The sequence below is a fragment of the Carcharodon carcharias genome, chromosome 1, assembly GCF_017639515.1.
Source record: "Carcharodon carcharias isolate sCarCar2 chromosome 1, sCarCar2.pri, whole genome shotgun sequence".
NCBI lineage: Eukaryota > Metazoa > Chordata > Chondrichthyes > Lamniformes > Lamnidae > Carcharodon > Carcharodon carcharias.
The window spans coordinates 5581015-5604480 of record NC_054467.1 but is presented as its reverse complement, the minus strand read 5'-3'; the positions used below and the strand labels follow the sequence as shown (position 1 = coordinate 5604480).

The 23466-nt window shown below is 46.5% G+C and overlaps 1 protein-coding gene across 1 annotated transcript in view; it reads right to left on the bottom strand.

The window, feature by feature from the left end:
* The window catches only part of LOC121291345 (electrogenic sodium bicarbonate cotransporter 1-like), a 193240-nt gene that overhangs the window by 73596 nt on the left and 96178 nt on the right, over window positions 1–23466 (bottom strand). Inside the window, exon 14 of the mRNA XM_041212447.1 lies at window positions 20382–20653. Within this exon, the coding sequence (XP_041068381.1) occupies window positions 20382–20653 (272 nt within the window). The remainder of the gene's footprint in view (window positions 1–20381; window positions 20654–23466) is intronic.

Here is a 23466-nt window from a genome sequence, read left to right as displayed (position 1 = left end):
AGATACATTTAAGGGGAAGCTGGATAAAGGGGGAGAGAGGAATAGGAGGATATGGAAATAGGGGTGGGTGGAGGCTCGTATGGAGCATAGAGGCTGGCATGGATCAGTTGGGCCAAATGGCCTGTTTCTGTACTGTAAGTACATTGTGACCCTGAGATCAGCTAATGTGTAAGGAAGCAAGAGCACAAACCAGCTTGTGTGTAGTCAAGGCCTTTGTGGTCAGTACAGTCATGGGGGTTGCACTGGAACATGAGGTGCAAATAGTGCAACACTTAGCTCTGTTCATCCATCATCAGAAAGGTTGTTGTCCAGGAACCACTGAGATTACACATTGTTCTCTCTGGTTGTAACACTTCTTTCACTTTGTGAGCCATAATAACATTTACTAATGTTTCCGTAATTTGCCAACATTTTGGAGAGGCAAGCGTACCACCAGCTGAACCAGAGCCATCTTGGTGAGCTGTGAAGAATTGATATATTTCACTTTCTTTAAGGTTTATCTTGAAGAATGTGGTTTCTCAGTTTAGACCTTGCTGAAGTTCAAAGAAGAGAGCTCACCGGAAAAAAAAGGTTGAATTTTTATCCATTTCTCTGAAGAGATATTTGTTTGCGTGCAGTGAGTGTTGTCAACGCCAAGGGATGAGCTGGTGAACTGTCTGAACTCAGTCAGATACTTAGCAGGAGAGCATCTTCAAGCCTCGGTGATAAGGCTTTCCAAACCCAGCTCAACTTTATGCTTAAGTTTGTATTCTTTGGTTTGTCCTGCTTGTGCTCTCTGGGCTCGAATTTTCACTCCTTTAGCCTGGTGCTACATCACTAGGATCAGATATTAGGACATGGCCAATAATCATCCATCCACTAAATTAGATTAATAAATGCACTGATGAAAGGATATTAACTCCGATTCTCTCTCCACAGATGCTGCCAGACCTGCTGAGTATTTCCAGCCATTTTCTGTTTTTATTTCCAATTTCCAGAATCTGCAGTATTTTGATTTTGTATAGAAATTTTGTATGCATATTGGAATATTTACACTTTGTTGTTCAATAGCAATTAACACCGAGGCTTGAAAATGCATTCCTGCTAAATATCTGACTGAGTTCAGCCAGTACACCAGCTCATCCCTTGGTGCTGACAACATTCACTGCACACAAAGAAAAATATCTCCTCAAACAGAGAAAAGAATGAAAATGTGATCCTTTTTCTGATGCTCTTTATGCTTCATTGAGGCTCTGAACTGAGAAACCACATTCTTCAAAATGTATCTTTCAAAGAAAGAGGAACATATCAATTTTTCTGGTTCCTGAAAGAAAAGGTGGGGCAACTTTCAGAGTTGACCTTCGGGAATATAAAAGATGGCAGAATTAGGAATCTGTAATGAAAGATCTGGACGCACACATCCAGTCTCCAGAATAATTGACGGGTCATGGATTGTGGAGCAAGGTCCCTTTAAAAAGCAGATCTGCCCCTGAAATGCTGACTTGATTTTGTTCTCCATAAGTGTTGATGGATCTGCCGTGAATTTCCAGCTTTTGCAGGTTTCATTTTCAGGAATGTAAGAAGTGTCTGGAAAAGCTCCGCAGCCTATTTGCCTTTTTAACTCAGTAGAGGGATTAATGCCAACAATCCAGGACTCAGGGAGACAAAAGCAAAATTATAATCAACAGGTAGGTGTGAAAGACACATCTGCATTCTTGAAATCTTAGCTTCATACTTAAATGTGCTTTCTGTCCTCGCTTTCTTACTCCAATGATGCACACACCTGTCCTCTGCACTCTGACGCACTATTCACCACTCCTAATAATGCACTTCTGATTGATCTGCCATTAATGCTCTTCACAGATGTAAAGCTGGCAACTAGAATGGAGTCATTAAATCTTACAACGTAAAGGAGGAAGCCAATAAGCCGAGTGCTGGCTTTTTGAAAGTCCCACCCAATTAGTCCTGTATCCTCTGCTCTTTCCTCATAGCCCTGCAAATTTCTCCTTTTGAGAACATTAAACCACAATAAATAGGAGCAGAGGTAGACCAGATAGCCCATCAAGCCTGCTCCACTGTACAAGATGATTATGGCTGATCTTGGGCCTCAAATCCATTTTCCCACCTGCTCCCCATATCTCGTAGTTCACCGAGAGACCAAAAATCTACCCGTCTTGGCCTTCAACATAGATTCATCGATATTTACAGCACAGAGGAACCACTTGGCCCATCGTGTCTGCACTGGTCAACAAAGATCTGATTACTTTAATCCCCTTTTCCAGCACTTGGCCCATGGTCCTGGAGGCTACGGCAACGCAAGTGAATATCTAAATACTTCTTAAATGTTCCGAGAGTTTCTGACCCAACCACCCTTTTGGGAAATGAGTTCCAGACTCCCACCACCCTCTGGATAAAAAAAATTTCTCTTCAACTACCCTCTTAGCCTTCTGCCCCTTACCTTAAATCTACGCCCTTCATAATATTATACACCTCTAACAGGTCCCCTCTCAACCTTCGCTGCTCCAAGGAAAACAACCCCAGTCTATCCAACCTTTCCTCATAGCTCAGACCCTCCAACCCAGCCAGCATCCTGGCCATATATTCAACGATGGAGCACCTACAACCCACTGAGGTGAGATGACTAAAGGAAAGTCAATGAGCAGAGGAAGCAGGGGGAACTGAGTCATCACCTCCCCAGGACCCGAACAGAGATTGCGACTTCCTACAGCCACTGGATGCTGAATGTAGAGACTTTCCACCTGCTTAAGTTATTTCTGAAACTGCTACACTTATTGTAATATTGTGATATAACAGGGGATAAGCACTCACTTGCAGTGGCGTTGGTTTTTTAAAAAAAACTATTCACTCCCTTGCTAATGCTTGGCTTTCTTGCAATTATTGAATTTTTTCCATAACACCCATTTCTCCTGATATTAGGTAGAAAATCTTCTACCAAGAATCTTTAGCTTAGTCCTTTGATCGTAAAGTACTTGAGTGTTGCTAAAAAATAAAGACATGCTGTCTAAGCTTTTCATCTTGCACTCATCCGGACAAATGCAAGAATGCCAAATTTCAAAGGGAATAACAATTTATTCTGCATGAGAAAAGGGGTGCTGATTAATTTGGCAAGTTGTCTCTTATTGGTTGAAACATTGACATGACGAATGCACCAGGGAGTTATTGCCCCCATACTTTCGTTTATTCCATAAAGGTGCAATGTCTGGACATATGAAAAAATTCTGAGGTGAATTCCAGCAAGAACTTTCAGCCTGCCAAGTTTGATTATTTTGTGCAGAGAAAGTTCTGGATGGTTCCTTTCATCTACATTTATTTAAAAAAGTGTTGCTTTTCCAAACCCAACCTCTTGTTGTCAGACGACAAAGGAGTTGCTTTTAGTAAAAGATATATCTCTGGTATGTTTTCCACTTCTAACCCAAGCTTTTTGATCTAGTGAAGGATAAAGATTCGTAAGAGTAGAATTTTAGCCTGACTTGGTGCCTGGTAAACCCACGTGATTAGGTGAGAGGCTGATTTTACAATCTGCCCAATGAGGGTAAATTTAAATTGAAACCAGAAATTGTTGGAAAAATCAGCAGGTCCGGCAGCATCTGTGGAGAGAGAAACAGAGTTAATGTTTCGAGTTCGCATGACTCTTCTTCAGAACTCTGAAGAGGAGTCATATGGTCTCGAAACATTGGCCAGAATTTTCCCGTTGGCGATTTGGGGGCGGGGCCCACTCGCCGACAGGAAAATGACACGGAATGACGCTGGGAGGAACACCCGAAGTCATCCCAGTCCCTTTAAATTTTCAAGAAGGCGGGCGGAGAGCAAAATCAGCTGTCCGCCCGCCGACTTGTCAATGGCCAACTGAGGCCATTGACAAGATAATTCAGATCATTAAAGGCCCTGTCCGTCCAACCTTAAGGCTGGTGGACAGGCCAGGAGACCCAGCGGGTTTCTGATAATACAGGAAACCTCACCCACTGGTGGGAGGAGATTTCATGTCCGTTTTTAAAAAGTTTAATAAAGTTTATGTCATTTTTATTAACATTTCATATCTCGTGTGACATTGTCACATGAGGGGGACATGTTTTTAATATTGTTATTTTTTCTAGTTTTTAGTTTTTGTGCACTGTCAGTAATCTCCCTGAGACAGCACTTTGCCTCAGGGAGATGTGCACACTCTGACAGATGGGGCTTCCCTCCCCACCCCTGCACAGGGAGCCCATAGCACCTCCCATTGGGAATGCTGCTGGGCGGGGCCTTAATTGGCCCGCCCACTCAAAATGGCGGCGGGGCCTGTTTTGGTGGCGCCAATCGGCCGTCCACCCACCACCGAGCCGGTGGGGCCCACCCGCCCACCAAGGGCAACATTCTGCCCATTAACTCTGTTTCTCTCTCCACTGATGCTGCTGGTCCTGCTGCATTTTTGAGCATTTTCTGGTTTCATTTCAGATTTCCAGCATCTGCAGTATTTTGCTCTTATTTTAGGGCGTAAATTTAACTTGTCCGGTCGATCCGAAAATTGGGTGCAATGTTGGTTGTACATCGTGCCCAGAATCACAGAATTTTTATTAATTTTTCACAGGATGTGGGTGTCGCTGGCTGGGCCAGCGTATGCTGCCCATCCCTAATCGCCCTTTAGGAGGCGGTGGTGAGCTGCCTTCTTGAACCGCTGCAGTCCGCTGGGAATAGCATAGGAGGAGGCCATTCAGCCTGCTGGATCCTGCACAAGCAACTCAGCTCTACCCACCCACCTGCCACTGTCCTTGCCCCTTGGCCCTGTAAAGCTTTTCATCGCCAGGGGAAGAATCTTCTCCCCGTGGGTGGAGCTGAGCGGGAGCGGGACGCGCAGCCAATCGCCGCCCACGATCGGCCGCATGTTGCCATTTTACATGGGTGGGTCAGTTAAGGCCCCGCCCAGTGTGATGTGCACCCGGAAGTGCTCAGCGCTCCCTGTGCGGGTGGAGGTGGGGGTGGGGGGTAGAGGAGGCTGAGTCGGGGCCTGTGCTCTTTCTCGCAGGAATCTCCCTGAGGCAGAGCTGCCTGAGGGTGTTTAATTTCACTATCAAAAAGCCGATAAAAGATTTTTTTAAATTATTCAGACATGTCCCGTCATGTGACAGTGTCACATGAGCTGGGACATGTCTGTGAATTTTATTTAAAATTTTTTATTCAAGTTTAAACGCCTTCATGAAAACTCATCCCGCCCGTGGACGAGGTTTCATGATATAAATGCGAAGGCCGCCTGGGCTCTTTCCCTGCACCCCCCCCTCACCAACCTTCAGGTCGGACGGGCAGCTCGGTTAAGTGATTTAATTGGAACTTAAATGGCCTTTGAGAGTTTGGTGGGCGCACAGCTCCCGGTGCGTGCCCATCGAACTGAAGGTCAGAATGACGCGCGGTGTTGTTGGGACACACACCTGACATCACCGCGCGTCATTTTACACTGGGCCCTCCCCTGCACCCCAACCAGAAGATTCAGGCCCAGGGATTTATCCAATTCCCTTTGAATGTTTCAATGCGTCTTCCTCACATTCGCAGGCAGTAGATCCTAACCGTTTGTGGTGTAAAAATGTTCTGAAATTTTTAAGTTTTTTAAAATGTCGCCTTGGCGCTATTGTCAGTTAGCTTAAAAAGATCAGAGTGAACTCAGTACCTCACCTCACCCTGTGGGTTTCCAGCTCACCCACTGAGGTAAGAGTCCACAGTTAATGTGGGCTGTGACGAGTAGATGCCAGAACGCTGAGCCTCTGCAGCACATTAATATTAACACATAGCCAACACCAGTAAGGCAGCCACATCACTTGTGTAGCAGTGCAGCTGAGCTGTGTACTCTTTTGCTATCTTATGGTTAAGATGAGCTGAATGGCCTCCTTCTGTGCTATAACCATTCCATAGTTTGGATTTCGAATCTGGGATTGGGATCCCAATGCCCGTATCATTTCCAGGTCCTGACCCTGTGCTGCTTCATTGATGCAACACGGTTTTTATATGCAAAGATCTAATTGGGCCAGAGACGACCTTGGTGTCAGGCACTTCCTGGAGGTAGGAGCTATAGCTCTCAAGTATGAATCTCAAAGGCAGACAGCTACCAAGACTGGGCTTGCCCTGGTCTTGCAGAATGGAGCAGGCAGGAGAACAGAGGGCCAACAGTCTGACAGCGCAACAGGTGGAAAGCAGAGGGCCAACAGTCTGACAGCACAACAGGCAGAGAGCAGAGGGCCAACAGTCTGACAGCACAACAGGCGGAGAGCAGAGGGCCAACAGTCTGACAGCACAACAGGCAGAGAGCAGAGGGCCAACAGTCTGACAGCACAACAGGCAGAGAGCAGAGGGCCAACAGTCTGACAGCACAACAGGCAGAGAGCAGAGGGCAAACAGTCTGACAGCACAACAGGCAGAGAGCAGAGGGCCAACAGTCTGACAGCACAACAGGCAGAGAGCAGAGGGCAAACAGTCTGACAGCACAACAGGCAGAGAGCAGAGGGCCAACAGTCTGACAGCACAACAGGCAGAGAGCAGAGGGCCAACAGTCTGACAGCACAACAGGCAGAGAGCAGAGGGCCAACAGTCTGACAGCACAACAGGCAGAGAGCAGAGGGCCAACAGTCAGACAGCACAACAGGCAGAGAGCAGAGGGCAAACAGTCTGACAGCACAACAGGCAGAGAGCAGAGGGCCAACAGTCTGACAGCACAACAGGCAGAGAGCAGAGGGCCAACAGTCTGACAGTGCAACAGGCAGAGAGCAGAGGGCCAACAGTCTGATAGTGCAACAGGCAGAGAGCAGCGGGCCAACAGTCTGACGGTGCAAACAAGTGGCCAAATGGTCACACATCAGTTCTTTATTCTGCTTGTCAGGTGATGGCAACTTTGTGCCATCACTTGAGGTCCTCAGTTTGACCAACTTTTAGTTTCAAGGATTTAACTTAGCAGGAATAATAAATAACAACTCCCCACTGTGCTCCTGGCAGCTGTGCACTAACGTACCCCACACCATTCGCCTTTCCCATTCTCCCCTTTGAAAATTTGCATCTGTCCCACCCCAGCCCATTGGGAAGCTCGTCAACGAGATTAACTGGCCATTCATTGGAACCACGCGGATTGTCCGTTCACCCCACTTCTGCATTCCCTTTGAAAATTGCAGCGCTTCACGGACTGGTGGAGGCCTCAGAAGAATAACCCGCCATCCAGGGGGCAGTATTTTCAAACACTGCCCACACCTGACCTCACCCTGCCGGACAACTGAAAACCCAGCCCCTATGATTCGATATTCTAGGGATTTGGGAAAGTGGTGCAGGTTGTGCAGCGAGGGACTGAGGGAGGGATGGAGTGGGCTGCTATCACTCCCAGTGTGAGTCAGACAAGAGCCGCTCCTGGAAGGAGACTTGTGTACATCACCAGGTCGAGGGAAGTGGGACTGCAACCACTGGGAAGCAAACGATCTCCGTTCCCCAAGTGGATGACTGTTGACGGTCTCTCGAGCAGCTTTCTCCTCCCTCCTCCAGCCTCAATACTCTTTAGAAATATTTAAAAAACACAAAAATAAACACAATTCCACCGCCCCCCCCCCACCCCCCAATGATTTTTCTCTCAGCTTTGCTGCTCTCCGCAGAATCTGGGAGCTCAATCTTCATTTCCCCGGGGACTCCTGAGCAGATTTTTAAAACGTTTGTCCCACCGGATGCAGGTGTCTCTGGCCAGACCATCGCAAAATGCCTCTGAGAAGGTGGAGACCACCTCGTTGAATTCAACTGAGTGGTTTGGCTCGTCCATTTCAGAGGGCCGTTAAGAGTCAACCACATTGCTGTGGGTCTGGAGTCACAAGTAGGCCAGACCGGGTAAGGAGGGCAGATTTCCTTCCCTAAAGGACATCAGTGAACCAGATGGGTATTTCTGACAATTTGATAGAAACATAGAAACTAGGAGCAGGAGTAGGCCATTCAGCCCTTCAAGCCTGCCCCACCATTCGTTATGATCATGGCTGATCATCCAACTCAATAGCCTGCTCCTGCTTTCTCCCCAGATCCTTCGTTTCCTTTCGCCCCAAGAGCTATATCTAACTCCTTCTGATGTTCACCTTATTAATTATTGTCTATATATTTAGTTGACTGAATTTGAATTCCCCCCGCTGTTGTGAGAGGGATTTGATCACGTGACAGAATTTTGAATGATCTGACTCTGCGGGGCGCTGGTTCCTGATGGGCTGCAGCAACTGGAATTGGGACAGAGGTGCAATCTGAGGGGTTAACCAGAGAGGCGGGGGGGGGGGGCACATCATTGTGGAGGCAGCAGCAGGAGGGTGTAGGTTGGGTGTCTGATGGCGGGGATGATTGGAGGTCTTGTGGTGGGGTGTGGGGTGGGGGCTAGAGGGCCTGGTAGGGGGAGACCAAAGGTCTCACAGCCAGATCAAGGCTGGGGAATGTTGTGGGGAGTGAGAGGGGGGACCCCGATTGCAGAGCCTCCTCAGTTCGGCACCTGGATCCTGGAGGTAGCTATGAAGCCATTCACCTTCCGAATGCACCAAGTCCTCACCTTGAGGAAACTGTCAGGTTCCCTGATCCCTTGGGGAAACCACAGGCAACAGCAGGAAAGTTTCAAAGGATGATTAACAAAGAAGCTCGCAATCTGATTACCATATTTAAATTCACCTCCTTGGATTGGGTTAGTCACATGGGTCTTCCAGCTTCAGAGTTAGGAATGGGCGGGTTGGAGGGGGATTTGCACCAGGAATCACATTTTTGGGATTCTTAACTGTCAACCTGACCCAAAGCCACCCATATTTTGATGTTAAAATTCAGTCCCATGTCTCTGGATCATTAGCCCAAAATCATACAGAATTGTAGAATTGGTACAGTGCAGAAGGAGGCCATTCAGCCCATCATATTCTGCACCAGCTCTCTGAATTCACCTAGTGAATTCACTTAGTGCCGTTCTCCAACCTTCTCCCTGTAATCCTGCACATTCTTCCTTTTCAGGTAACAGTCTAATTCCCTTTTGAATGCTTCAACTTGCCTCCATCTCACTCTCAGGCAGTGCAATTCAGGCCCTAACCACCTGCTGCGTGAAAGCGTTTCTCCTCATGTCGCTTTTGCTTCTTTTACTAATGGTTTTGAATCTGTGCTCTCTGGTTCTCGATCCTTTCGCGAGTGGGAAGAGGTTTCTCCCCATCTGCTCTGTCCAGACTCCTCCTGCTTTTATCTCTATCAAATCTCCTCTCGGCTAATTCTCTTCTCCAAGGAAAACAACCCTAACTAACTTCTCCAGTGTATCTTCATAACTGAAGCTCCTCATCTCTCTGGCCCTTGGATTATTCCTTCAGGAACATAACCATTCCTGTTCCCCTGGAGGTTTGGCAACTCTTATTTCAAGGCTGTCTTTTTTCCAACATGCAAGGTTTCCACAACATGCTGCCACATAACAGCAGGGGCTGAGCTGTCTCTGGTCCTTTCAAGTCATTCTCTCATATGGCCTATCACATTTTCCATGATTTCACTACACTCATGTTGTGAGGAACAGACTGAACAGCCCCCAAGACCATAAGGAACTGTTGTCCCTGCAGAAGTATAGCCTGTTGTTTGGCTTGCATGAGCTCAGCACTGCTCGCCTGCAACATCCCCTCGCCGCCCCCCCCACCCCATCCACCCACCCCAAGAGTGTCTTTGAAGATACAACTGAGCAGAGTATGATTGAGAAGTGACCCTGTAACAATGAGGTGAGAGTCACTCTGAGGAGACAGCAGTGCCTGGCCCTGCTAACAGATGGGGAGATCCCTCATGGAATGACTCCAGTCATTCATTAATTATTGGCAAGAGTGCAGGGAGAAAGTCGACACTTAGATCAAGTGACATGCCAGGAGCCAAAAGGGGTTGATACTTTCTGTTCAGCCACTGTCAGTCAAAATGAAAAGATGAAGCTGCGAATACGAAAGGTATTGTGTGATATAAATGCATGTCTTTGGCTGTATGTTAGGTTAGTACCACTTTCAGACAAAAAGCAGATAGGGGGTAGGTACAGTCAGTGATGGATTGCTGAATCTTAATCTAACAATCCTCCCATTTCACTTCTACCTTCTACCTGTCTATTTAACGTGAATCCTCCCCCACTTCCCCCTCCGTTCTGGTAAAACTCTGCCCTGTTAAAAACGCTTTACCGAACCTGCAGATTCTCAGCAGCTTAGAACCCAACGGGCAGAATCTTCGGCTTGGCAAGCGGGGGTGGGGCCCGCTTGCTGGGGTATAAAAATGATGCTCGGTGACGTTGGGAGTGCTTCCCGAAGTCACCGCGCATCATTTAGATTTTCAATTCGACGGGTGCGCAGCCGAGTCGGCTGGTCGTCTGCCGACCTGTCGAAGGCCTGGTAAGGCCGTTTAAATATCAATTAAACTGATAGACTGAGCTGGCCGCCCACACAGAGCACTCAGTGCTTCCGGACACGCGTTCACGCTGGGTGGGCCTTAACCGGCCTGTCCGCGCCCATCACCAACGGGGGGAAAACTCTACCCTGTGAATTGGAGAGATTGGAGAAGCTGGCAAGGTTCGCCTTAGAGCAGAGAAGGTTAAGGAGATGTGTTCCAAGTCAGGAAGGGGTTGGATAAGAGTAAATCAGGGGAAACTGTTTCCACTTGTAGTTGAGGAAAGAAAGATTTTAATAATCTCAGGATGACGTAAAGCAGTTTACAGCCAACGAAGTACTTTCACGTTGAAGTGCTCATTGCTGTGAGAAATGAGGCAGTCAATTTGTGCACAGCAAGCTCCCATAAACAGCAACAGGGTAACAACCAGAAAATGTGTTTTCTGGTGATGTTGGTTGAGGGATAGATATTGGCCAGGACAACAGAGAGAACTCTCCTGCAAAATGAGGCCATGATATATATATGTCCACCTGAGAGGAGGGATGGATCCTCAGCTTAATGCCTCCACTGAAAGACAGTGCCTCTGGCAGTGCAGCACTCCCTCAGTCCTGCACTGGAAGTGTCAGTCTAGATTACGGGCTCAGTCTCTAGACTGGAGCTTGAACCCACAACCTGAGGTGGGTGTACTGCCCAATAAACTGCAGCCCCAGTAATGTCTGTTGATAATATCTACATACCCACTTTATTAAGCTTCACATAGGAACACCTCATTCATAATTAAAAATGCCATCACCATATATTAGTCAGAATGATTGAGGTGTATAAGATTATGAGGGGCATAGATAGGGTAGACAGGAAGGACCTTTTCCCCTTGGTGGAGGGATCAATAACTTGGGGGGTGGGGGGGGGGCATAGATTTAAGGTAAGGGGCAGGAGGTTCAAAGGATGTAAGGAAGAATATTTTCACCCAGAGGTGTTGGGAATCTGGAATCCACTGCCTGAAGGAAGTATTTGGATGTGCGTACAAGACTATTCCAGCCTAGTGCTGGAAAATGGGATTAGAATAGTTAGATACTTGTTTGATCAGTGCAGACTTGATGGGCCTTTTTCTGTGCTGTAGACCTCAACTCATTCATGAGATGTGGGTGTCACTGGCTAAGACCAGCGTTCATGGCCCATTCCTAATTGCTCTTGAGAACTAAGTGGCTTTCAGAGCCAACCACATGTGGGGCAGCAGATTACATTAGTGGAAACAGATAGGCTTTAATGACAATGGTTTCATGGCCATCATTAGGTTCATTGTACTCAAATTCCACCACCTGCCATGGTGGGATTGTGAACCCAGGTCCCCAGGGTCTCTCGATTACTAGTCCAGCGACATTACCACTAAACCACTGCACCCCTTATTAAAAAGTGAATTGAATAAGCGCCAGAAAAGAAAAAAATGGGAACGAACAAGGGAAAGAACAGGGTTGTGTAGCTAGCTGAGTAGCTGTTCTAGAAAGCTGGCACAAACATGATGGGCTGAATGGCCTCCATCTGTGCTGTAACTGCTCCATATTTCTATCCTATGTTTACCCAGTTTGAATTTTGAGAATCTGGAGTTTGGGTAATCAGTCCTAAAATTGGAACATCAGGATTACAAAGAATTTACAGCCAGAAACAGGCCATTCAGCCTAACTGGTCCATGCCACCATCAACATTCCACGCAAGCCTCCTGTGTAAAACTGGTAGCCGTGTTTGCCTACAAATAACAGAGATCACAACTGCAAAAGTAACCACCTGGCTGTGAAGTGCTCTGGGAGGTGTTGAGGATTTAGAAGATGCCTCCGGACAGCCGACACAGACACACAGGCCAAGTGGCCTCCGTCTGTGCTGTAAAACTCTGTCATTCTGTGATATGTAAATACGAGATCCTGTCTTTCCAGCAGCAGCTTTGAGTTCAGTCAACTCCTGCTCTTTACGGTTAGCAACAGAGCAGGTGGTGAAAGATTTACTGCTTTTGACAACGAGGGGAAATGAACTAGAGGCAGTGCCATTGGCACAATTAGCAGCTCAGCTACATTATTCTACTTGGGTTGTGTTTTTTGTGCCCAGAAATAAAACAGTCAATAAAAGATCCTGAGACAAGCAGAGAGTGAGCCAGACTGACTGAATGGCTAGTTTATTATGTTCTGAAGTCTTGATCTCATCAGAACCCCTGTAGAACTGAAGATATTTGAGGTGAGGAAAGTCTATATTTTGCAGTACAATGTGAGTCATGATACAGCTATCGAGTGTCCCACATGTGATTTTCAGCCAAGAAACTAATCGACCCGACACCTGAGGTGCGGAAAATACCGTCTGAATAACTTGCTGATCAAAGTAGTCTGTGTCCTTATGCAGCAAGACCTGAACAACATTCAGGTTTGGGCTGACAAGTGGCAAGTAACATTCACAGCACACAAGTGCCAGCCAATGACCATCTCCAAAAAGAGAGATTTAACAACAATTTAGTCAATGGCATTACCAATGCTGAATCCCCCGCTATCATCATCCTAGGGGTTACCACTGACCAGAAACCGAACTGAACTAGCCATGTAAATACTGTGGTTTTAAGAGCAGAGCAGAGGCTGTGAATTCTGTGGCAAGTAACTCACCTCCTGACAATAACACTCAAGAAGGTTGATGCAATCCAGGACAAAGCAGCCCCGCTTGATCGATACCCCACCCACCACCACAAACACTCACTCTCTCCACCACCGACGCACAGTAGCAGCAGTGTGTACCATCTACAAGATGCACTGCAGGAATTCACCAAGGCTCCTTAGACAGCACCTTCCAAACCTATGACCACTACCATCTAGAAGGACAATGGCAGCAGATGTAAGGGAACATTGCTAAATGCAAGTTCACCTCCAAGCCATACACCATTCTGACTTGGAACTATATCCTTCATTGTCGCTGGGTTAAAATCCTGGAACACCCTCCCTAACAGCACTGTGGGTGTACCTACACCACAGGGACTGCGGCGGTTCAAGAAGGCAGCTCACCACCACCTTCTCAAGGGGAAATTAGGATTGGGCAACAAAATCTGGTCTTATCAGTGGCATTCACATCCCATGAAAGAATTTTTAAAATTTCCACATCTAATTCAACGTCATTTGTGGTGTCAGTTGCTGCCTGGAGCTGACATTTTATTTTCCTTACCACACTCGGCTGATTGTTTTTATAGTACTTAGAATTACATTAGACTTATGGAAACAGGCCATTTGGCCCAACTGATCCATGCTGGTGCTCATGCTCCACATGAGCCTCCCCCCAGTCCCTCTGTCATCTCATCTCATCAGCTTATCATTCTATTCCTTTCTCTCTCATGTGCTTATCTAGTTTGCCCTTAAATTCACACATGCTATTTGCCTCAACCACTCCTTGGGCAGCAACTTCCTGTCGGAGAGCGGGGCCCACTTGCCAAGGCATAAAATGACTCGTGGTGACATCAGGCGTGTGTCCCGATGTCACCGCGCGTCTTTCTGATCCTCAGTTCGGCGGGTGAGCAGCGGAGTCGTCTGCGCAGAGAAGAAAAGAGTTGACGAAGGGTCATGAGGACTCGAAACGTCAACTCTTTTCTTCTCCGCCAACGCTGCCAGACCTGCTGAGTTTTTCCAGGTAATTCTGTTTTTGTTTTGGATTTCCAGCATCCGCAGTTTTTTGTTTTTTCTTTGTTTTTTTTTAATTAAAGTGCTTAACTGAGCTGCCCATCCAAACTTAAGGTTGGGGGGAGAGGGGAAGAGCCCAGGCGGCCTTCACATTTTTCATGAAACCTCATCCACGGGCGGGACGAGGTTTCATGAAGTGTTTATAAATTAAATAAAAATGTCTGAAAAAATTCATTGACATGACCCAGCTCATGTGACACTGTCACATGAGGGGACATGTTTTAAAAGTTTTTTTTTTCCCTTATTTAAATTCTAAAATTGTAAACTGATCTCCCTGAGGTACCTCCGTGCCTCGGGGAGGTCTCTGCGCTCTCTCACGCGCACATGCACGAAAGAGCGCAGGGAACCACTCAGGGAATCCCCCTCCCCGTCCGCACAGGGAGCGCGCTCAGTGCTTCCGGGCGCGCGTCACGATGGGCGGGCCTTAACTGGCCAGCCCGCATAAAATGGCGGCGCGGACCCGATCAGGGGCACCGATCAGGTTCACGCCCACCCCTGCACCCCCCTCGCACAACCCCCCTAATGGGGAGAAATTTCTGCCCCTTGTGATACTGAGTTCCACATTCTCACTGCTCTGATTTCTCTTGAATTCACTACTGGATTTACTAGAGACTAAACCTTCAGCCTCAGCTTCAATTTCCCTCCCACTCCCTTGATTCACTAAGTGACCAAAAATCTGCCTGTCCCGGCCTTAAATGTATTCAACAATGGAGCATCCACAACCCTCTGGGGTAGGGAATTCCAAAGATTCACAACCCTTTGAGTGAAGAGATTTCTCCTCTTCTCAGTTCTAAATGATCATCCCTCTATCCTGAGACTGTGCCCCCATGTTCTAGACTCCCCTGCCAGGGGAAACATCCTCTCAGTATCCACCCTATCAAACCCCTTCAGAATCTGGAATGTTTCAATGACATTGCCTCTCATACTTCTCATTTCAGGAGAGTATAAACCCAATTTACTCAGCCTCTCATCAGAGGCCGACCATCTTATCCAATTGGGTGAACCTTTGCTGTACCACCTGCAAGAATATCCTTCCTTAAAAATGGACACCAAAACCCTGCACCGTACTCCAGGTGTGATCTCCTCCAAGTCCTGTACAATTGTAGCATGTGTTCTTTATCCTTCAGTTGCTGAAGGTTCCAATCTGGGTGGAGTGAAAGAGTGTTGGGAAGTAGGTTACCGGATATCTGCGATGTCAGAAATTTGATGCTTCCATCAATGACTTTGAGCAGTAATTCTGCCTTTGGATGATGTATAGAACAATTAATATCAATCCAACCACTCATTAACATCTTTAAATTATCATTCCCATTTACTTCAATGAGAATCGAGAGAGATGAATACCAGGCAGCTGAACCGATAATGCTGTTCTGTTCACAGTCCCAGTAAAGTGCAGAGATGATAAACCTGAATGCAAAAGAACTGTGGATGCTGGAAATCTGAACCTCAAACTGAAATAGCTGGAAATATTCAGCAGGTCAGCCAGAGTCCCCAGAGGTTAAATACAGGACCTACCTAGATCTGAAGTGCTAGCTTGTGTTTTCTCTCCACAGATGCTGACTGACTGTTTACTCAGAAAACACTTGCATTTACTTAGTGCCTTTCACAACCTGACAACATCCCAAAGCACTCTGCAGGGGAGAATTTTCTCCCCATGGGGCTGGCGGTTTGAGAGCAGAAGTGAGTGGGCGTGTAGCCAGTCGGCTACCTGTGATCGGCTGCACGCCGCCATTTTGCGTGGGCAGGCCAATTAAGGCCCACCCAGCGTGACGTGCGCCCAGAAGCGCTCAGCACTACCTGTGTGGGCAGGAGGAGGAGGGAGAGTCGGGGCCTGCGCTCTTTCTCCCATGCGCACAAGAGAGTGTTTCAATCTCCCAAGGCTCGGAGCTGCCTCAGAAAGATTACTTTGGTTATGAAAAGTTGAATAAAGGAATTAGAAAAAAATTTCAGACATGTCCCCTCACGTGACAGTGTCACATGAGCTGGGTCATGTCAATGAATTTTAATAAAAGATTTTATTAAACTTCTAAACCCTTCATAAAACCTCGTCCCGCCTGTGGATGAGGTTCCATGAAAAATGCAAAGGCCGCCTGGGCTCTCCGCCTGCCCCCCCGCCCTCCACCCCCCACCCCCCACCCTCACCCCCCCACCCCCCACCGACCTTAAGGTTGGACTGGCAGCCCTGTCAAGTACTTCAATTAGTTTAATAATGACTTTATTAGGCTTTTGACCGTTCGGTGGACGCGCAGCCGACTCCGGTGTGCGCCGGCCGAATTGGAGATCGGAATGACGCACGGTGACGCTGGGACACACGCCTGACATCACCGTGCGTCATTCTACACATCGGCATACATGGCCCGCCCCTGACTGTCGAATGGAAGATTCAGGCCTAATCAGTGAGGTGCGGACAGTGCTGTAATGTAGGAAGCGCATGTCATGAAGCTATTGCTATACATGATATTATTGGAAAATATTTTTCTTTTAAAATAGAGGTTTAGTCTGTGGGTGTGTCCTAATTGGATGAAAGCCAGCCAGTCTGATGTGCACTAGTTTTGAGATGTAAGAGAGGTGGAGTGCGTTTGCATTTTTTAAATAGAGCATTCAAAAAGGGGGCTGAAACCTGGCACCCAGTTAGCAGAGACCAAGCAGTATGTTTATATTATTAATAAAAAAAATTGGTACTATGAAAGGGCTCTTAATGTTAGAAGAGGTGGAGTTCAAATGGGTTGGCAATACAATGAGAATTTACATTCAATGAGCTGTGCTAGGTATAACTTCAGCAGTTGTGTGTGTGCAGGGCAGAGGCAATGTAAGATCAAAGCAGCTGTGAGCCTCCAACTGTCTCCACAGGAACCAAAGTGAAAGGAACCTCATTTTGCATTTGTAAGGTAAAAATGCTTTGCCTGGTATCTGCTAAAAGTCTATGGGTTGCTGTTGCCTTAGTGGAGATTAGTTTGGGAATTTGCTATAAATTATGAAAGTAGTAATTTGTAGCCATGTGTATATATTTAACTTGTGTAAATTAATAAATGTCTCATGTATTTTGATATAAAACCTCTCGAGAACTGGTGGTCTGATTCCTGAATTTAGAGCTGCATCTCAAATATACCACTTGAAATATAGGTTATGACAGTTGTTTAAAGTTTCCCTCTGGGATTTTTAAATAACTCAGCTTTACCAACTGCTGGGTCATAACAGTGCAGCAGCCAATTTGCACACAGCAAGCTCCCACAACAGCAATGTGATAATGACCAGATAATCTGTTTTTGTGACATTGACTAAAGGCTAAGTATTGGGCACAGGGACACAAGAGAGATTCTCTTCAAAATCTTTTACATCCAACTGAGAGGGCAGACAATACCCAGTTGAATATCTCATCTAGTCATCAGCCCCTCAGACAGTGCAGCACTCCCTCAGTGCTATCCTGGAATGTCAGCATGGGTTTCAGTCCTCAAGTGGGGCTTGAACTCACAACATTCTGACCAGACGGGTGCTGCCCACTGACCAAGTTGGTCAGACCTCTCCTGGAGTAACTGCATTCAATTTCCTCTGGTGCAGGAAGTCTAGAACAAGGGAGCATCACCTTAAAATTAGAGTCAGGTTGTTCAGGGGTAATGTCAGGAAGCACACCTCAAACTCTCGAAACCTGGCCCCAAAACGCTGTTGAGGCTCGAGGTCAATTGGAGCCTACAAAACTGAGCGTGATAGATTTTTTTGTCAGCTAACGGCATTCAGGGTTATGGAGTAAATGGGGCTAAATGGACTTAAGATGTAGATCAGTCATGTTCTAATTGAATGGTGGAACAGGCTTAACGGGCTGAATGGCCTCCTCCTGTTCCTACAGAGCTAAAATTTACAAGTTCCTGCAGCCTGCCTACCACATATGGAACAATGGGTATCAAGGGAGCATGAAGCTAATCAGACTAGGAAAAGGTTATGGGAAGTGACTGCGATGACTCGAGTGATTAATCTTCTATGAAGTGCTGCAAAAAAAACAGCCTAAAACTGAAACATGTTGTCTAAAAGCGCCAGGAGGAGGAATGAATTACCTTCCCCATTAAAAAGGACTTGCATGAGTTTCCGTGCATTCTGAAACGGAGCTTTGGAGACTGATATCAGTAGGGAACAGCCAGTTTGTTTCTCCACAGCTTCACACACAGAGAAAGCCATTTACAGTTGTTGCAGCCAAATGGAAGCTCTCCTCCGTCTGCACAGCACTGATTCATTTCCCTTATACCAAGTCTGATGATTTATTCACGCCCTGGCCATTTGCACCAGCTCTAGCAGTTTCCTTCAATCGACACCAGGACTCTCACACAGATCTCAAGCCTTGGACAGACTGTGAAACAGCCTCATTAAGTATGGGGCACTTTTATATTAGAGAGCCCTGGGGTAAGGCAGCTCAGAGTAAAAGGTTGAGGGATTTTGATAGAGTGCATGAGAAACTGTGACCACTAGGAGGAGGGTCAGTAACCAGAAGAAATGGATCTATGGTAATTGGCAAAAGAACATGGGGGGAGGGGGAGATGAGGAGGAGTTTTTTACACAGCAAGTTGTTGTGATCTGGAATATGCTGCCTGAAAGGGCGGTGGAAGCAGATTCAAAGTAACTTTCAAAAGGGAATTGGATAAATATTTAAAGATAAAATATTTACAAGGCTATGAGGAGCTAGCAAAGGGACTGGGGCTAATTGGATAACTCTTTCAAAGAGCTGGTACGGGTAAGATGGGCTGAAAGGCCTCTCTGTGCTGTGAGATCCTACTAACTTGTGAACTTGCAATAGTTCCTTTCTCATTCCAGGGCACAATAAATTGCTTCACTGCCAGTAGATGACTTTTTCAAGTGTTGTAGGAAATACAATGCTAGCCATTTTATGCACAGTAAGGTCCTACAAACAGTGATATAACGATCCGATAATCTATTTCTTTGTGATATTGCTTGAGGGATAAATATTGGCCAAGACATCAGCAATAGCTTCCCTTCACTTCTTCAAATAGTGGCCATGGGATCCTTTACGTTCACCTGAAAGGGCAGATCCATCGCCTCAAAGATAGTACCTCTGACAGTGCAGCATGCCCTACATAATCCTGACCATCTCCACTAAATCTCCCTAAGCCCCTTTGTTTTAGAGTTGCAAGTGACACTAGCGAAGTAGGAATTACTATTAAAATTAAAGCAAAATACTGCAGATGTTGGAAAACTGAAACATAAACAGAAAATGCTGCAAAAACTCAGCCGGTCAGGCAGCATTCATGGAGAGAGAAACAGAGTTGACGTTTCGAGTCCAATGTGACTCTTAGTTTTGACCGCTGAGATTTTCCAGAATTTTCTGTTTTTATTGTATTAAAAATTATCACTCATCCCTAGTTGCCCCGAGGTAAATAAGAGTCATCCCCAGAAACAGTAATGATCTGCTCCTGTCCTGGGGCCATAGCCAATGTTTCTATAACCCTTCCACTGGGATCTAGTGAGGCTTGCTTGTCACTCAAGGAAGGGATCAATGTAGGACCACTCAACACCCCACCATGACAACTTCCCTTAAATGTTTAAAACAAAGAGCTTGGCAGCTCAATCAAACAACAGAGGAAGAAGCATCACACAATGTATTCACTGCTAATGTCAACACGCAGCAATTTCTAGACTTTTTAATAATTCAATTATGGGATGTGGGCGTCGCTGGCTAGGCCCAGCATTTATTGCCCATCCCTAATTACCCCTTGAGAAGGTGGTGGTGAGCTGTCTTCTTGAACCGCTGCAGTTCATGTGATGTAGATACACCCATAATACTGATAGGGATAGAGTTCCAGGATTTTGACCCAGCAACAGTGAAGGAACGACCGATATATTTCCAAATCAGGACAGGATGGTGAGTGGCCTATTTAATACCACAAAACCTCACAGGCTTAACCTGTATTGAACTGATCCAAACTGACCTGAGCTATAAAGGGTTAACTCAAACCGACCAGACTTATGTTGACCTGACTTGGGAACGTTTACAAGAAACTGTCAGTAGAAGAAAGAATAAATATATCTGTGGTCATTGCTGCCATTTGTAATATTGGTCAACACAAACGCATTACTCTATTATCGCTGGGTCAAGATCTTGGAATTCCTTTCCTAACAGCACTGTGGGTGTACTTACACCACATCGACTGCAGTGGTTCAAGATGAAGGCTGACCACCACATTCTCAAGGGCAACTAGGGACGGTCAATAAGTGGCAGCTTTGCCAATGAGGCTGACATTCAAAAATTGCTTTGGTAAGTTGTTCAAAAGCAACTTTAAAGTCTTGAACCTCTCACTCCACAATACATTGGCTCGTGGGCAATCTGAATAAGGCCACTCTTACCTTTGTCAGGTGGGAGACAAGCACAACTGAACAGAGTGACGTAGTCCATTCTGAAGTCTGTGTTAATGGGGTAGTGGTGAGACAGCTTGATCATCTTCTTGAAGGCATCGTAGATGAAGATGAAGCTGATCAACGATGAGAACCCTTCCTCGGTGAAGCGAGTGAAGTAGCGGACCAGAAAACTGGCATCCGTGGCAACGAGAATGAGACAGAGGAAGGACGACCACAAACCAATCCAGAGACGAAACTCGAGGTAGTCAAAAGCATTGTCCCTGGAAGAGATTTTCAGATGAGTGAATTGGTTCAAAGCATCCAAAACGCTGTGACTGTACGTACCCTAAAAGATACACAATCTAAAGCAAGTAAATTGCTTCAACACTGATGAACTTCTCACTTTGAATAAGTTGATCAACTAAATTTCAATTTAACAAACTGTGAAAGTAGAGAATACCCATCATAAGATCTGTGCAGAGCAGTCTGTGCAGTAAACAGTTTAACTGCAAGAAAATCACAAAAGTGAAACCATATCTGTACCCTGGTTTACTTACAGAAAATTAACAGCACAAAATAGGCCATTTGGCCCATCTGTTCAGTGCTGATATTTTTGTTCCACACGAACCTCCTCCCTCCCCCTCTTCATCTCCCCAATCGCCACATAGTTCTACTCCTTTTCCCTTTCTCATGTGTTTATCCAGCTTCCTCTTAATTGATACTATTGACTATTGGTAGTGAGTTCCACATTCTCACCACTCACTGGGTAAAGAACTTTCTCCTGAATCCCCGATTGGATTTGTGAGTGACAATCTTATATTTATAACTCTTAATTTTTAAGTGCTTCGTAAGTGGAAACATCTTCACAATGTCTACCTCATCCAACTCCTAACTGAAACTCAATTCGTAATATTGCATTTATATGGCACCTTTACCATGGTAAACTGTCCCATCGCTTCACAGAAGCATTATCAAACAAAATTTGGTGCCGAGACACGAGGAGATATTAGGACAGGTGACAAAAAGCTTGATCAAAGAATAGGTCCTTAAGGAGGATCTTTAAGGAGGAGGGAGAAGCAGAGCAGTTTTAGGGAAGGAATTCCAGAGTGTAGGGGTCCAGTCAGCTGAAGACATGGTAGGGCAGAGGAAATCAGGGATGCTCAAGAGGTCAAAACTGGAGGTCTGCAGAGATCCCGGAGGGTTATTGTGCAGGAGGAGGTTACAAGGATAGGGAGGAAACGCAGCTATGGAAGGATTTGAGAGCAAGAATTTTAAAAATTGAGGCATGATGGACTGGGGGCCAATGTAGGTCAAGTCAGCAAACACAGGGAGTGACGGGTGAACAGGATTGGGTATTGGGTACATGACAGAAGAGTTTGGGATGAGTTAAAGTTTGCAGAGGGTGGAAGGTGAGAGGTAGGCTAGGAGAGCGTTGGAATTGTAACCCATAGACGCACAATTCTGATCAGAACTCCGATCAATTGAAGTTCAGCACTGGGAACACTAAACTCTAAAGGGGCCTCATCAAAACTGTCATAAAAAAATCACTTTATAAAACCGATCTACAACAGCATTGTCTGACCTCGTTAGCAGCTCCCTCAGCATCAGGCAAGCATTTAATCGATTACCGCAATAACATACTTACACAGTTCCGACTGTATGGGGAGTTAGTCAAGTGTACAAGCACAGGATAATTTTGTATTATTTTATGGTTTCTTTAAATCAAGGGACCCACATGAATCAAAACATGAAGCATTTGCACTCATGGAAAAGGGCTTGCCTATTATTGTTTCCTGGGAAGTCACACTCCATCATCACATTTATTCACAATACTATCAGTGCGTGCGAGAATGGAACTCTATCGCGACAAAAATGGAAATGACAAAGGAAACTTATTCTCACATTTGAAAGAGCCATTGTCTAAATGTCGATGGTTAAGATTGTACAGTGGCAGTGAACCCCTCAACTGAAAGGATCTCTACTCACTCTTGTGCTTACTCTCCATGACCGAGCATAAAACGCCTGGAGTTATCCTTCTGAGGCTTTCCCTTATCAGGCCGACCACTCTGCAGGTGGCTTCCCGTGAAGGGTTTGACTCAGTCTCTTACTCAGGTTCCCTTTCTCTCCGGCTGGTGCTGATTTTGACTCCCCCTATTTAACAGGGCAGTGGGGGGGGTTGGGGGGGGGGGGGTGCGCTGGGGGCGGTTAAGAACGACAGGTTGTTCTACTGGACCCGTTGACACTGCGAAGGAGCTACCTAATTTTCAAAGGACCCTACTGCTAGGTCCGTTACAAGCGATGGGTCCCTTTTGGATATGGAATCTGGTATTCTGTGACACCGTTCAGAACCTGCTTTCTTTTATTCTGCCGCAGCCTAGGGCTGGAATTTTCCGGCAGCCCCGTTGGCATTGGGGCAGGCGAGGGGGGGGTTGGCAATATGGCGAGAAGGCCAAACATCATTTTTACGCTGGCGTGAAAGCACAGCGGAATCATCTGGTAATGGGATGTGAAGTAAGGTCCAACCGGAATCATCCCCCAACGCCAGATTCACCGACAGGAAAACACACCGGCCCAGAGCATGCCTGGACAAGTGTGACGTGCAGAAGTCGGAATTTACTGTTAGGGCCTTGCTCAGATCGTGGACATCCGAGGGGTAGAAGGTGCTGGAGCCCAACAGCAACCGGACCCTGGAGGAACACGTGCATCACCTGATGGGTGGATTCTCATGGACAAGGCTCCACTGCAAAGCAGCTCTCAGAAGGTGGGAGACCTCGGTTGATGCTTCGGGTCTTAGCCATGGGCTGCTACAGATGATCAGCGATGGTGGGGGGGAGGTCCAGCTGTGAGTGGGAGATAAAGGTGTACCGGGGGGTGGAGGTTGAGGTTGGGACGGGGGAGAACGAAGGTGTCAGGGAGCGGTGGGTTTGGTGGGAGGAGGGAGCATGGTGGGGGAGGTTGTAATGGGGGAAGAATGCAGCAAGAAAGAGTTCGATGTAAGGGGGGAGAAAGGTGTAAGGGAAAGAGTTTGGAAGGGGGCAGAAGTCTGGAAGGGGGCAGGAGTTTAGAGGGGGGAAGGAGTTTGTGGGGGGGGAAG